Source organism: Acinonyx jubatus, chromosome C1 (assembly GCF_027475565.1).
Source record: "Acinonyx jubatus isolate Ajub_Pintada_27869175 chromosome C1, VMU_Ajub_asm_v1.0, whole genome shotgun sequence".
Lineage (NCBI taxonomy): Eukaryota > Metazoa > Chordata > Mammalia > Carnivora > Felidae > Acinonyx > Acinonyx jubatus.
The window spans coordinates 216,752,551-216,766,187 of NC_069381.1; the positions used below are offsets into that span (position 1 = coordinate 216,752,551).

General features: G+C 53.7%; 1 protein-coding gene across 1 annotated transcript; it reads right to left on the reverse strand.

Moving 5' to 3' along the window:
- Positions 1-3,202: 3,202 nt before the first annotated feature.
- LOC106984605 (olfactory receptor 6B2) lies at positions 3,203-4,132 on the reverse strand. Its single transcript, XM_015082809.3, has one exon. It carries the CDS (start codon positions 4,121-4,123, stop codon positions 3,203-3,205), a length of 921 nt encoding a protein of 306 aa, XP_014938295.2. The 5' UTR covers positions 4,124-4,132.
- Positions 4,133-13,637: the final 9,505 nt, after the last annotated feature.

The following is a 13,637-nucleotide window of genomic DNA, read 5'->3' on the forward strand; positions in this document are numbered from 1 at the left end:
CCCCCCGCTTGTCCTTCCGCGCTGGGGCACCCCTGCTACAGAGCACTGGTCGGCAATAAAAACAGATTGTGGGTGGACCGCAGGGGAATCAGGCTGAACGGGAAAAGCCGATCTCAAAAGATCACGCACGGTGTGATTCCGTTTGTATAACATCCTTGAAGGCACAGTTACAGAGATGGAACAGATCAGCGCTTGCCAGAGGCCAGGGCATGGAGTGTGCCCCCTGTGGTGACGGAAACATTCCACATCCTAGAAGGTGGCAGTCCACGAAGCCACACAGGCAATAAAACTACAGAGGTACACGTGTGTGTGCACACACGCGCACGCACACACACACACAGACACACAGATGAGTGCACGTAGAATTGGTGGGAACCCAGATACCTTCTGTGGATTGCACTGAAGTCAATGCCCTGCTATTCACGCTGAACTCGTCACACAAGATGGTGTCATCAGGGAAGCCTGAGTGAAGGATGCAGAGAGCCTCCCTCTATGTCTCCTTGCGACCTCCTGTAAATCTATAATTATTTCAAAAAGAAAGTTCTAGGGGCGCCTGGGTGGCTGAGTCAGTTAAGCATCCGACTTTGGCTCGGGTCATGATCTCACGGCTCATGAGTTCGAGCCCCACATCAGGCTCTGTGCTGACAGCTCGGAGCCCAGAGCCTGTTTCGGATTCTGTGTCTCCCTCTCTCTCTGTGCCTCCCCTGCTCATACTCTGTCTCTCTTTGTCTCAAAAATAAATAAAAACATTAAAAAACAATTTTTAAAAAAAGGGGGTGCTTGGGTGCCTCAGTCTGTTGAGCATCCGACTTTGGCTCAGGTCATGATCTCATGGTTCACGAGTTCAAGCCCCGTGTCAGGCTCTGTGCTGACTGCTCAGAGCCTGGAGCCTGCTTCGGATTCTGTGTCTCCCTCTCTCTCTGCCCCTCCCCTACTTGTGCTCTGTCTCTCTCTGTCTCTCAAAAATAAATAAACATTAAAAAAAATTTTTTTTAAAGAAAGTTCTAAAAATTGTGTTCTAGGTGCCAGCAACAAAGGAATAGAGATTAATTTTTTTTAAATTAAAAAAGTAAAAATTTTTAAAGTTACCATTTGTGTTAGTTTTTTTTTTTTTAACGTTTATTTATTTTTGAGACAGAGAGAGACAGAGCATGAACGGGGGAAGGGCAGAGAGAGAGAGAGAGACACAGAATCGGAAGCAGGCTCCGGGCTCCGAGCCATCAGCCCAGGGCCCGACCCGGGGCTCGAACTCACTGACCGCGAGATAATGGCCTGAGCTGAAGTCGGACACTTAACCGACTGAGCCACCCAGGCGCCCCCATTTGTGTTAGTTTTAAAAACCCAAAACTCAAATATGCCCAGAAAGATGTGAAAGATGAATACACTGAAAATGACAAACAGTATTGAGAAGTTGTAAGTGAACAGAGGGGTGTGCCTTGCTCTTGGATTAAGAGTCTCAAAATTGTAAAGATGACAGTTCTCTCCAGATCGATCTATAGATTCAGTATAATCCCAATAAAAATCCAACAAATTTTTATTTTGTTGAAATTGACAAGCTGATTCTCAAATATGTATCCCCCACCACCCATTTGGGAAGGGCTAAAGATAACCAAGGCAATCTTGAAAAACAAGAACAGAGATGCTGGGCTTACTACCAGACGTCAAGATTGTAAAAAGCCATAGTAACTACAACTGCATGGCCAGTGCAGGAATAGACACATAGACAAGTGGAACAGAATTAGGAGTCCAAAAAGAGAGGAGGATGGACAGACAGGGAGATGGATGGCTGGGTGAATGGATGAATGGATAGATAGGTGATAGATAGATAGATAGATAGATAGATAGATAGATAGATAGATGATTGACAGATAGATGATACATAGATGATAGATACATAGATAGATGAAAGATATATAATAGATATATATATATAGATAGATGATAGATAGATAGATAATTTGGTTTATGGAAAGGGTGACAGTACAGGGGGGAAGACATGGTCTTCTCAATAAATGGCAAGTGCCGGGCACCTCGGTGGCTCAGGTCATGATCTCACGGTTCGTGATTTAAGCCCCGCGTCAGGCTCTGAGTGCTGACAACTCAGAGCCCAGAGCCTGCTTCGGATTCTGTGTCTCCCTCTCTCTGCCCCTAACCCACTCACGTTCTGTCTCTGTCTCTCTCAAAAATAAATAAACATTAAAAAAAATGTTTTTAATGGCAGGTGCTGAGTCAATTTGATATCCAGATAGAAAAGCAGGAACTTTAGCCGGTATCACATACCGTAAATTAAAATCCACTTCAGGTGGGTTGTAAATCTAAACATGAAAATTTAAACAATAAAGCTCCTAGAATTAAATAGGAGAATATCTTTATGGCTTGGAACGGGCAAGCATTTCTTAAGTGGGAAGTAACTTGACTGTAAAGGAAGCAAACGGACAAACTGGACGTGAAAATAAAGCAGGTCCTCCTTATTGGAAGACACCGTAAGAGACGGAAAAGGCAAACCCAGAAACCCAGAAACTAGGACATTTTTGCAATAAATGCATCGACGGAGGCACGTGCCCAGAACATGGAAGAATGCCCACACGTTGAAAAGAAGCAGTGAGTAGATATGCGACTAGGGGAAGACGTGGTGAGGGGCACCTGGGCAGGTGCACCTCCAGGACAGCCGACCGCTAACCTCACGGGGACACTGCATTTGTCACTGGGGAACTACAAACTGAAGTACAGTGAGATCCCAGCATGACCCCAGGAGAGTGAATGTATATTAATGAGAAGAAATGACCCAGAATGCTCGCAGGGGCACTGCCCGTAAGAGACAGCATCTACAGCACTGCCCACGCAGTCTATGCATAGGTGTGTTGTGATACGTTTATGCAAGGCGATATTACAGGTGATCCGCACGAGTCACTGCTACATGCAAAAACACAAAGGATTCACCCAAGCGTCCTAGCGAATGAAAGGAACTTAGCAGCATCTTCGTGACTGCGTTCATAAAAAGCTCAAAAATACCAAACCGCCTGCTGTCCTTTCGTGAAAACGAAAGCAGATGAAGCTTTATGATTTGTGCACGGTTCTGCAGTTTGCTAAATTTCACTTGCAAATTGACTGTTGAAAGCATAAAGTGCGACATGAGATAGCATTTTGTTATCACTATGCATGAGACTTTAGGACATCTGATTGTCCTACTGTGAAAATCGACCTAGCCCAAGACCTTTTTCAAGGCAGCCTTAAATTCTTTGTTCCTCAGGCAGTAGATCAAGGGGTTGATTATTGGGGTGAGGACCGTGTACACAGCAGAGACGAGCTTGTTGGAGCTCCGGGAGTCAATGGCCTGGGGCCGGACGTACATGAAAAGCAAGGCCGTATAGAAGATGGTGACCACGGTGAGGTGGGACGCACAGGTGGAGAAGGCCCTCCAGCGGCCAGTGGCCGAGGGGATGCGCAGGACGGCCAGGGCGATGTGCCCGTACGACAGCACGGTGGCCACGAGCGGCAGCACCAGGATGACGAAGGCCAGGACGAAGTCCACCAGCTCTGCGGTCGAGAAGTCTGTGCAGGCCAGTTTGAGGATGGGGGAGATGTCACAGAAGAAGTGGTTCAGGACGTTGGAGCCACAGAACGTGGCGCTGGAGATAAAGTACACCTTGATCACGGAGACGGAGAAGCCGCACGCGAAGGAGAAGGCCACCAGCCAGACGCAGAGCCCCGTGGTCATGATGGCGTGGTAGCGCAGGGGGTGGCAGATGGCCACGTGGCGGTCGTAGGCCATGGAGGCCAGGAGCACGCACTCGGTGCACACCGAGGAGCTGAAGAAATAGAGCTGGGTCATGCATCCGACAAAGGAGATGCGCTTCAGCTGCAGGAGGAAACCGTCCAGCATCTTGGGGACGATGGCAGACACGTAGCAGATCTCCAGGGCGGACAGGGCGCCCAGGAAGTAGTACATGGGCCTGTGCAGGGAGGAGCTGCTCCGGACGGCGAGCAGGACGGCCAGGTTCTCTGCCAGGATGAAGAGGTAGGTGAGCAAGAAGAGGAGGAACAGCACAGGCTGCAGCCCAGGGGCCGTGGGGAAGCCCAGCAGGACGAACGCGCTGACCGTGCTGCCGTTCTGTCCCCTCATTTCCGTGTGCCGGGAGTCCAGGCCTGCAAAACACCATCGTTCCAGGGTGAGGGGCCACGGGGCCACGGGGGAGAAGGCAGAGCTCCCCCCGCCCCCCGCAGGAGAGGTTCAGCCCCAAGAGCAGACGCCACGCTCCACGAGCAGCTGGGGGAACAGAAACAGTCCCTACGTGAAGCCTTTCCCGTCACAAGGTTCCTGGCATCCTTGGGGCCGGTCACGCTAAGGAGGGGGCCCTGCAGTGCCTGCCCACGTCGTCCCCCTGTCCCATGGGGTGTCGTTTCCCTACAACCTGGAGTTCTCCAAAGACTCTAATCCCAGTAAGGAGATCCACAGTTCTCTGCAGCCAGGGTTGCACCACGGTCGCCTGGTCCACCGTTCGTCACCTCGCACCTTCTCCCTAAATCAGTAGATACCGAACCTTCCGCCTGGTTTCAGAGTTGATTTTATAAGAGGAAGGGACACCAGCGGGGCTCATGGGATGGTGAGATAAGGTGCCCCAGGTTAGCCAGACCCCAGACCCAGGCACACCCACGGGGCTGGGGGTCTTAGGGAGCAGCAGGCATCTCCCAGGCTGAGAGGGAAAGCGGTCACATGTCTATCTTTGTGCCATCTTGAAACCCCTAAAAGTATGACAAAGCAGTAAACAGATAAAAACCCATAACATTGAGACAGCAAAAGAGACCAGGAGGGGAATATCAGCAAGGGAAAGATTGCCACCCAACTCTGGAAGGAAGAAAGCAGATGGCAGAAAGTGGCCGGGGCAGCAAGGGTAGAGGAATCTAGAATCTTCTCAAGGGCCTGTATCTTCCCAGCACCTGACAGGTGTGACGGGAGGAGGTGGAGGCGGTGAAAACAGGGCTCCTACATGCGGTCTGCTTCCAGAAAAGTCTAGTGGCTGCCCTTGCACGGCTCTCCCCATCCCCCGTGTGGGTCCCCAGAGCCGGCCTTGATGGGACAAAGGACCACGTCACCCTCATCACCCTCATCACGAACCAAGTATTTTAACATGAAACACGTCCCACCATCGTCACCAGGGCCCTAGGAAAACAAGGCTGGCATCTCCAGGTTCAGCTGAAGTCAGACCCAAATCGAAATGCTCACGGGCTTACCCGATACTGAGGCAGAACCAGGACGCAAGCCCCGGTCCTCCGCCCCCCACGGCTGCAGCCCCTCCCCCCAGAGAGCAGCAAGAGAGAAAACAAAGCCATCTGGTCCTGGGTCAGAAGTCCGGAGTTGTCAAGAACGAAGATGGAGTTGCCTTCTGACACGAGACCCTAATAGTTTATATGAACCGAGATCACAAAATAGAAATATTTTTCAGAAGGAAGAGGCAGACGATGCCCTTTAAGGAAGAAATGCTGGCTACATAAGCTTTGTCACATCTGTGCTGGAGCACTGTGTGGTCACTGACAAGAAGGGACACGTCTCTCCGTAGGTATGGAGTGATTCCGAGATACACAGTTACATTTTCTAGATATTCTTAGCAGCGTGTACAATGCGCTTCCCCTGGTGTAAGTAAGGGCACATATGTGAGCGGAGCGTGTGTGACGGTCACGCGGGGGACTGGTGTGCCCGCTGCCCCAGGAGGGGGGAAGCAGGTGGCTGGGACACAGAGGTGGAGGGACACAGCGTAGACTTTTGCTGCTTTTTTCATTTTGTTTCCTGTAAATGTATTATTTATTCAAAACAGTGATTCAAAAGTAGGTATATTTTTGAATTCTCAAACTCTCCTTTAAAAAGCAAGTGTTACGGGCTGGATTAAACATTCAGCAAGTAGGTATTTCCCTAAGCCACAGTTCTACATCCATACAGAAAACCCACAGACTGAACGGGTCACTGGGAGCAAAACGTATCAGACAAGGTGTCGTGTGCCTCTAACGTGGCAAAACCCTCAAATCCGGGATCGCACAGCATCGTGGCAAAAACAAGGAGGTTGAGTGAAAAACCTCAGAATCACAACAAAAGCATCGGTCCTCCCAAAATAATAGAGTAATTAAAACACAGAAAAGAAACCCCGGACACGTCATGGAAATACAGCTGACCCTTGCACAACATGGGGTGAGGGGTGCTGACGCCTATGCAGTCGAAAATCCACATTAGAACTTCTGACACCCCAAAAACCTAACTACAATGGACCACTGGTGACTGGGAGTCTTACCAATAACACAAACAGTTGATGAACACGTATTTTGTATGTTGTATGTATTACATACCATATTCTTACGATAGAGTCAGCTAGAGAAAAGATGCTATTAAGAAAATCATTAGGAAGAGAAGGTACATTTACAGAACTGTAGTGTATTTATGGGGGAAAAACCCACATATAAGTGGACCCATGTGATTCAAACTTGTGTTGTTCAAAGGTCAACCGTACATTAATGGCATCTGTCAGGGCACGAATAAGTAGGTCCATTATTAAGAATCTAAATAACGAACACGAAGTTAACAGATCTTTAGAGAAAAATGCATAGGAAATACCAGGTCAGGGCCTGGCTTGCAGTGAGCACTTCATCAATGGTGGTAGTAACGTGCACAGGAGCTGAATTCATGAAATATAATAAAATAGTTCTCCCGTCCATACACTGGTTAAACCCAAATATAAACCATAATGGAGCCCAGGGGAACACCGTGTAAAGAGAGCCCCCAGCCTCGCACATACGTTCCTGATGTCTGGGGTGCCCCCGGCCCGTCCTCAGCTCCGGCTGGTCCTGCCAGCCTGCCACCCTGATGGGGTGGCCCATCACCCCACACCCCCTCCCCCCCCCCCCCCCCCGCATGGAGGCTCTACTCCCTCTGTTTGCCTCTGCCTGCCATCCTGGTCTCTGACGACCTCACTTCCTCAGGCAGGAGCTGCCCCCTCGCTCACCAGTGGCCCGGCCACAAGCACGGTTGTGGGACCCGAAGGGGGGGTCCCCGAACCTTAGGGGAGTGGACGGAGACGTGAAGCCCGGGACGGATAGGAGTGGCAGCCCATGCAGCTCGGCCAAAAGTGCCGAGGGAGAGGTGGGGACCCCCCAGACAGCTGCTCCCCTCGCCTCTCCTCCTGGTCCTCGAATCCCAGAGACTTCTCTTCGAAAATGCAGAAATAGAGAAACCCTCTGATGTAGAAGTTGGGGAGGACAGAAGGCCATGCACCTGACGTCTGGAGTATGTCGCCAGACCCCTGCACGTGGAAGAGGAGAAAGCACTGATGAAGTCGACTTACCTGCAGAGCGTGTGGGAGCGATACAGCCCAGAGGACACGGCGACGACGGGAATGTGACCCTGGTTCTCTGACTAGGAGGGCCGGACAGAGCGAGCAGTACGGCTCGTGGGGGACTTGTTGCCGCTGCAAACGAGCAGGACTCACACGAGTGTGGCGGCTGGCTGGGGGCGCGGGAGTTTGTAACAGGGCGGGGTGCCGGCAACCCCAGGTCGCAGGGAGACCGGTTTTGGAAATTCAAGGAAAAAGAATCCTAAAGGCATCTAGGCAGAATAAAATAACTTTTATAAAATGGAAGATCGGCGGGGTTAGCTTTACTTTTCCCCAGGTCACTGGAGCCCAGAAAACAATGGAAAAACCCGAACACATGCCTGGGACAGCCGGTCGATCCGGCAGAGGGACAGAGGGTGCGGGCGAGAATGCTGTGTCCAGACCATCGCACAAGGCGTTCTCCACGCAAGCCAGTTCTGAACGTGGGGCTGACCCACCCCTCCTGCACATGCAGCTCACATGTCACAGCTGTCCACCTGCGAGTGGCGACCCCTGCCACAGCTCTCCACACACAGAGACGGGTGGGGAAGGAGAGCCAACACACACACACACACACACACACACACACACACAGCACGGCACTTCCCCCGGCAGCCGCGGTCAACACAGTTACAGAACCAAATGTGAATGTCAGTCCTTGTGGACCGAAAAGATATATAAAGCAGAATAATAGCCACGGTTCCTTGGAAAAAAGAGACAGAAACTGGGTTGACGCACATCAGGGAAAACCCAAGAGAGGCAGTGATTATAATGGGGAAAAACTGTATTATTTGCCTTGTTTTTCAGAGCAGGACACCAAATGAGTGTGTCTCATTATTCATGTTTATTTACTTTTGAGAGAGAGAGAGAGAGAGAGAGAGAGAGACAGAGCATGAGTGGGGGAGGGGCAGAGAGAGAGGGAGACCCAGAGTCCGAAGCAGGCTCCAGGCCCCGAGCTGCCAGCACAGAGCCCGACGTGGGGCTCAAACCGACAAGCTGTGAGATCATGACCTGAGCTGAAGTCGGACGCTCAACCGACTGAACCACCCAGGCGCCCCGGGTGTGCCTCATTCTTGGAGTTTATAATGAGAAGTAAAGGAAACACCAAGAGAGCGCACAAATAAAGTGTGACAGTGACAGGAAAAGAAATGCATCAGTCGTGACAATAAACGTAAACGTCATAAAATTTGGCAAAAGGAGAGGACTCTCCGTGTATGAGAAAGGAATCAGCATGTGTACTCTGCAGAATGAAACCCCCAGGAAGGTTGAAGTTACAGGCGTAGCTCAGGCATGTCAAACAAACAAGGAGGAGACAGGATTTCAGAATTAATACCTGGTCAGGTAACATTCAGGACCTCGAATGGTCGGTCCTATTTACGGCCCTTGTAGCGCACAGTATGACATCAACACAGAGTCAGCAGTGAGGTAGCCAGAAGGAGGGAGGCAGCAGGCCTCAGCACACGCCGCCGACACCTCGACAGAACCCGCACGGCAAGACGGCAAGAGGGAGTGAGGATTGAACGTCAGAATAATGTGACCTACAGGCTGATTTGAGAGCTATTGGTTCAGTGCCTTGGAAAAGGCGAACTGCCCACAGAGAATGTGGAAAAAATAATCCGAAATAACATGAAAAATTCACGATATCTCCAAAGCAGACATCATGGTTTCCCCAATTTCTTAAAAGTGAAGGGACAAAAATTGAGATTAGTTAACGTCAGACTAAATGCGACCCCAAGCATGTGGAAAAGAAGGGAGCACCCCGCTAGGGGACTCCTAAGGCAGCGAGGAGATCAGAGCCGCAGTCACAGCCTGTGCAGAAAAGAATGCCGACTACACCGCGCGTGTCCAATGCGGCCAGGCTCTGCGCGTGGGCGACTCTGTGCTTCCAAGTGCTTTCACTTTTTAGTCGGAAAGAAGGGAAAAAATAAATATGTGGTCACCTGAAAAAGTCAGAAAACGCATTAAGCCAATCTGAGGACAAGCAGAGGAAAGAAAAGGGAACAGCAGCTATTTTAATCAGGAAGAAGCATAGAACTGAGCCATAGAGGCAAGAACTGGCCCGGAGGCAGCCTCGGGGTGGCGGACAGGGACAGACAAACCCCAGCCAGTCTAATAAACGGGAAATACAGGCACCGTTTTAATGATGAGAGAAAGGACCCCCCGAAGACAGAGATTCCACAAGGCTGATCAGCCGTGTCTCTGAAGTCCCTGCCGTGTGACCACCGTGTGGTGCCCCCCCCCCCCCCCCGCAGCTTCCTGGCTCCTGAAAGCAGCTGTGGAACAGTAAAGGTCCGACTCTGGAGCAGAGACGTGACCTTCCGAGAGACCTGAAACAGAGAACTCACCGTCATCACAATAGAACTTTGGGAGTTGCCGGAGAGGTTTCGAAGATGCTCCTTCCCTGCCCGAATCTCCAGTTCTGTGGGGGGCTGGGCTTTGCCGTGTTCTGTAAACCATCACGGGCAGGGGAAGCACTTCCCAACCCGTCGTATGGAGTTGAAGCTTCCTGATACCACGGAAACCCGGCCAGCACTGCACAAAAGGAAAGCTGATGTCCACGATCTAAATTTTGTGTTTAGTATAGTTACAAAAATCCAATGAACCGCCAGCAAATGGAGCCCAAGAATATATTAAAAAGGCACATGCCACACCCTGATCGTGATTTGTTTCCGGGCTGCAAGGGGGGATCACGGGCAGCAAATCTATTCCAGTGATCACAGCCACAGCCCAGCCGATGCTGAAAAGCTTTGATGGAAACCTATTCCATTGTTTATACATTTGTCACCCCAGAGAAGTGATTTGACTTAATGTGATTAATAATCCCCATCTCAGCCAACAGCCTACCCCATCCCAGCAGCCACAGACGAGAGTCACGGAGGCAGCCGGGTCCTCGTGAAAACCGCCACAGGGTAAACAACATGTCACCCCCCGCTCCGCAAAGGGGGTAAAGAAACAGACCAAACTGTCACTGTTGCACGTAAGGTGGCTAGAAAACCCAGGACAAATAGATTTCAGAATTTCACTCAATTATCACTGAAATCTCACCAGATCTTACTTTTCTTAAAACAGGACAAAATGATTCTTAAAATCGTCTGAAAATACGAACAGATGGGAAGAGCCGTGTAGGAAAATCGGACCATAAAAGCACAGAATTCTGGAAGATGTGGGGCAACATGGCTGTGCACCGCTGTGTGCCCACAATGGGCAGGACCCTCTGGCCCACGCGGGAGCCCCTGCCTCCCTCCATGGGCGGCGCCTGTGGGCTCCCCGGCTGCTGATGCAGGGGTGAGGCATTGATGGTAAGGATACCGGATCCTGCTCCCAGCACTCCCCGGGCGCTCACCTCTAACCCTCCTCTTGGGCCCCTTCTCTCCTTTCTGTTGGCTCTGCTGGGACTTTGTGTCTTACAGGAAAAAAGAAGTCTCCTCTTTTACATAAATGCTCACCTCCTGCCACGGCCTGGTTCCTGCCTCCCCCCCACCCCCCCCACCGACCTGCCGCCTCGATTCTGTCCCCATGCATCTCGGTCTGCCTGTCCTGCAGATGCCAGGGACCCACCTGTCGCTAGTTTCCATGTTTCACTCTCTGCACCTTCTTCCGCACTCGGCAGTGTGGCCCCAGCCTTGTGTTCTCACTGTCCACGCTCAGAGCAAACACCCAGCCCGCATCTTCAAGGGTCACTGGCGCCCCTCAGTCCTCCCTTGTCTGTCTGCAGACTCCACCCGGCGTCCGGCCATCCACAGGCCGCCTGCACTGGCCACGGCGTTGACATCGTCTTGGGTTCTCTGTCCCAGGAAATGGCAGCACGGTCTACCCCGCTGTCCAGGCCAGAAACTGAGCTTCTGCTCCCCCCTTCCCTGCCGTCAGCTAAGCGGGCACGAGTCCTACCCCCTGCGCATGTTCCCAGAACCCGTTCTCTCGTCTCCACACTGCAGGCTTCCTCCACTCCCTGCCCCCGTCCAGGCTCCATGTCCCCAGCCTGAATTACTGCCACTGCCTCCAACTTCATGCGGTCTTTCCCGCCGCTGACCGGTCCGTTGTCCGCATGGCAGAGAAGGGCACGTGGAGCACCGTCCCAACACATCCATCCAGCGTCCTTCCCATCAATGCCACACCCTCAGGCACGCCCTGGGGAGTCACTGCCCGGCCCCCAGAGCAGCTTGCTGACCAAGGGCCCTGCTGTCCCGTCCCCGGGAAGGACCTGGTCCAGACGCCACCTCCTCCTAGGGAGCCCACCTCGTCCCTCGAGCCCCCAGCACTGCCGCTAGATGCCCCAGAAGTGGGGAATTCCAGGGTGGCTTCCAGGCATCTGCCTTCCTTAGGCTTTGGGTGTAGACGGAAAAGCACATTCTCGGAAAGAGAGGAAGGTGGGGAGTGTGGTTTCGGATGTGCTGGATTTGAGGCATCTGTGGACTGGCCTGTGCGGGCCTCCCGAGGAGCCTGTGGTGCCCGGACTCAGGGAGAGGTGCAGGGCGTGAGGAAGAGGCTCGCCCTTTATTCATCCGTCCTGTGTCCCGACTGCCTACTATGTGGTCATCACCGCTTCAAGGCAGCCCGGATAAATCGGGAGAGAAAGCAGCCTAAACCTTCTGCCTTTGCGAAGGCAGACAAGACGGACGATAATGCTGACCATCGAGGTAACTCCTGAGCAGGCAGGGGGATGGGGGCAGAGGGGTCGGGGTGGGCACGGCCGGGGTGAGAAGGCGACTCTGGGGCACAGTCTGGAAGGAGGTGGGTGCCAGCCGCGTGGCTGTCGTGGGGTCACAGTGGGCGTGTCTGGAGCGCCTGGGGGGCAGCATGGGACTGAACAGAGCAAGAATCTAAACACCAGCCCTTCAACAAGGGTCCTCTGGAAGGTGATTCTGGAAGGTGATCTGGGGCAGGTCAGGGAGGGCGTCAGGGCCGCGTGCTCGGGCCCCCAGCCACGAGCCATTCGGGGAAGAGTCCGCAGGGCAGAGGGAGCAGACAGAGGCCTGGGGGCTTCGAGTCTGCGAACGTGCCCCCTCCCTCTCCACGCCCCTCCCCGAATCCCAGACCTGCGGAGTCACCCCTGACCTGATGAGTGGGGTTGGGGGCTCTGTCCAACTGCTAGTTTAGGAGTTTGTCCCGGATTCGAGCTTGGCACGGGTGTTCAGCCCTCATTACCGGTTAGGGCTGGACCCGCCCGAGGCCACCGCTCAGGTGCACTGGTCACAGCACGCCTGGGGCAGCACCAGGGAAACGGTCCCGCGTCACCTCCCCTGACCCTTAGCCCACCTGGCCGGGCAGAGCGTTTAAGAGACGCGACTCTCGGTGTTTCTTTCGCACTTCTCGCAGCTCCCAAGTTTCCCAATTTTAAAGCGAACGTGTGCACTTCTGGCCTCGTCAAAGACGGGGTAAGCGGAGGTCTGATGACTGAGAGGCGAACGTGGGGGCGGTCCAGGGGAGACTGAGCAGGGGAGGCGAGGGGCAGGTGGGCAGGGCAGTCCTCCCCTGAAGCTGGGGCCCATCAGCACCCCGACTGGGGGCAAAGGCAGGGGGGAGGCGGGGCTCTGAAGGAGCCCCAGCTGCCACCCTGCCTCTCCCACTGGCCAGGTCCCCTGGCTCTGGCTTTGCTGGGACCTGGCTTTGTTGACAGCCACAGCAAAGGTGGCCCCTTCTGAAATGCTCGCGTTCAGCAGACCACGGGCTCCTTACAAGGACCAAGGGGACAGAGGGGGACAGGCAGGGCAGGCTGAGGCACCGGAGGGCAGAGCGCTGGCATCACCTGTGTGGCGTCCACTTGGGGCTGCTGACCAGGCAGGCCTGGGGCGTGTCTCCGATCCTGGAGCGGGCAGGCGGGCACCACCATGGGAGGGGCAGGAAAGCAGCCTGCGGGCACAGCAGAACGTGGCCCTCGGTGGCGGATTTCTGAGCTCAGAGGGAGATGGGGGCGCTGGAGACACAGGGTGGGCGTGAGGCGGGCGTGGGCACACCCTGGCGCTGCGGGACGAAGTCCCCACACCGCCCGCTCAGGGGCCAGGGGCCAGTGCCGGTGAGGGGCTCGGCCTCCCTCCAGCCACCGCCCTTGAGGGACCAGGTCCAGAGGCCACCCAGACGGCCAGCTCGCTGACAGGAAGGGTGTCGGGGGGACCTACTGGGGCAGCTGCAGGTGTCACTGGCCACCCTGCTCCCTGACACCCTGAGTGGGCAGCCCCTGGCGACACCTGGCCAGCCCCCGAGTGACTGCTGGTATAAAGGAGGTGCCAGGGTGAAGGGGCTGTTGGCTGCCTTCCCCCTGATGCATAGATGTGGGGACCCTAG

Coding starts and splice junctions, on each gene's coding strand:
- LOC106984605 (XM_015082809.3), bottom strand. CDS start 4,123: ATGAGGGGACAGAACGGCAGCACGGTCAGCGCGTTCGTCCTGCTGGGC.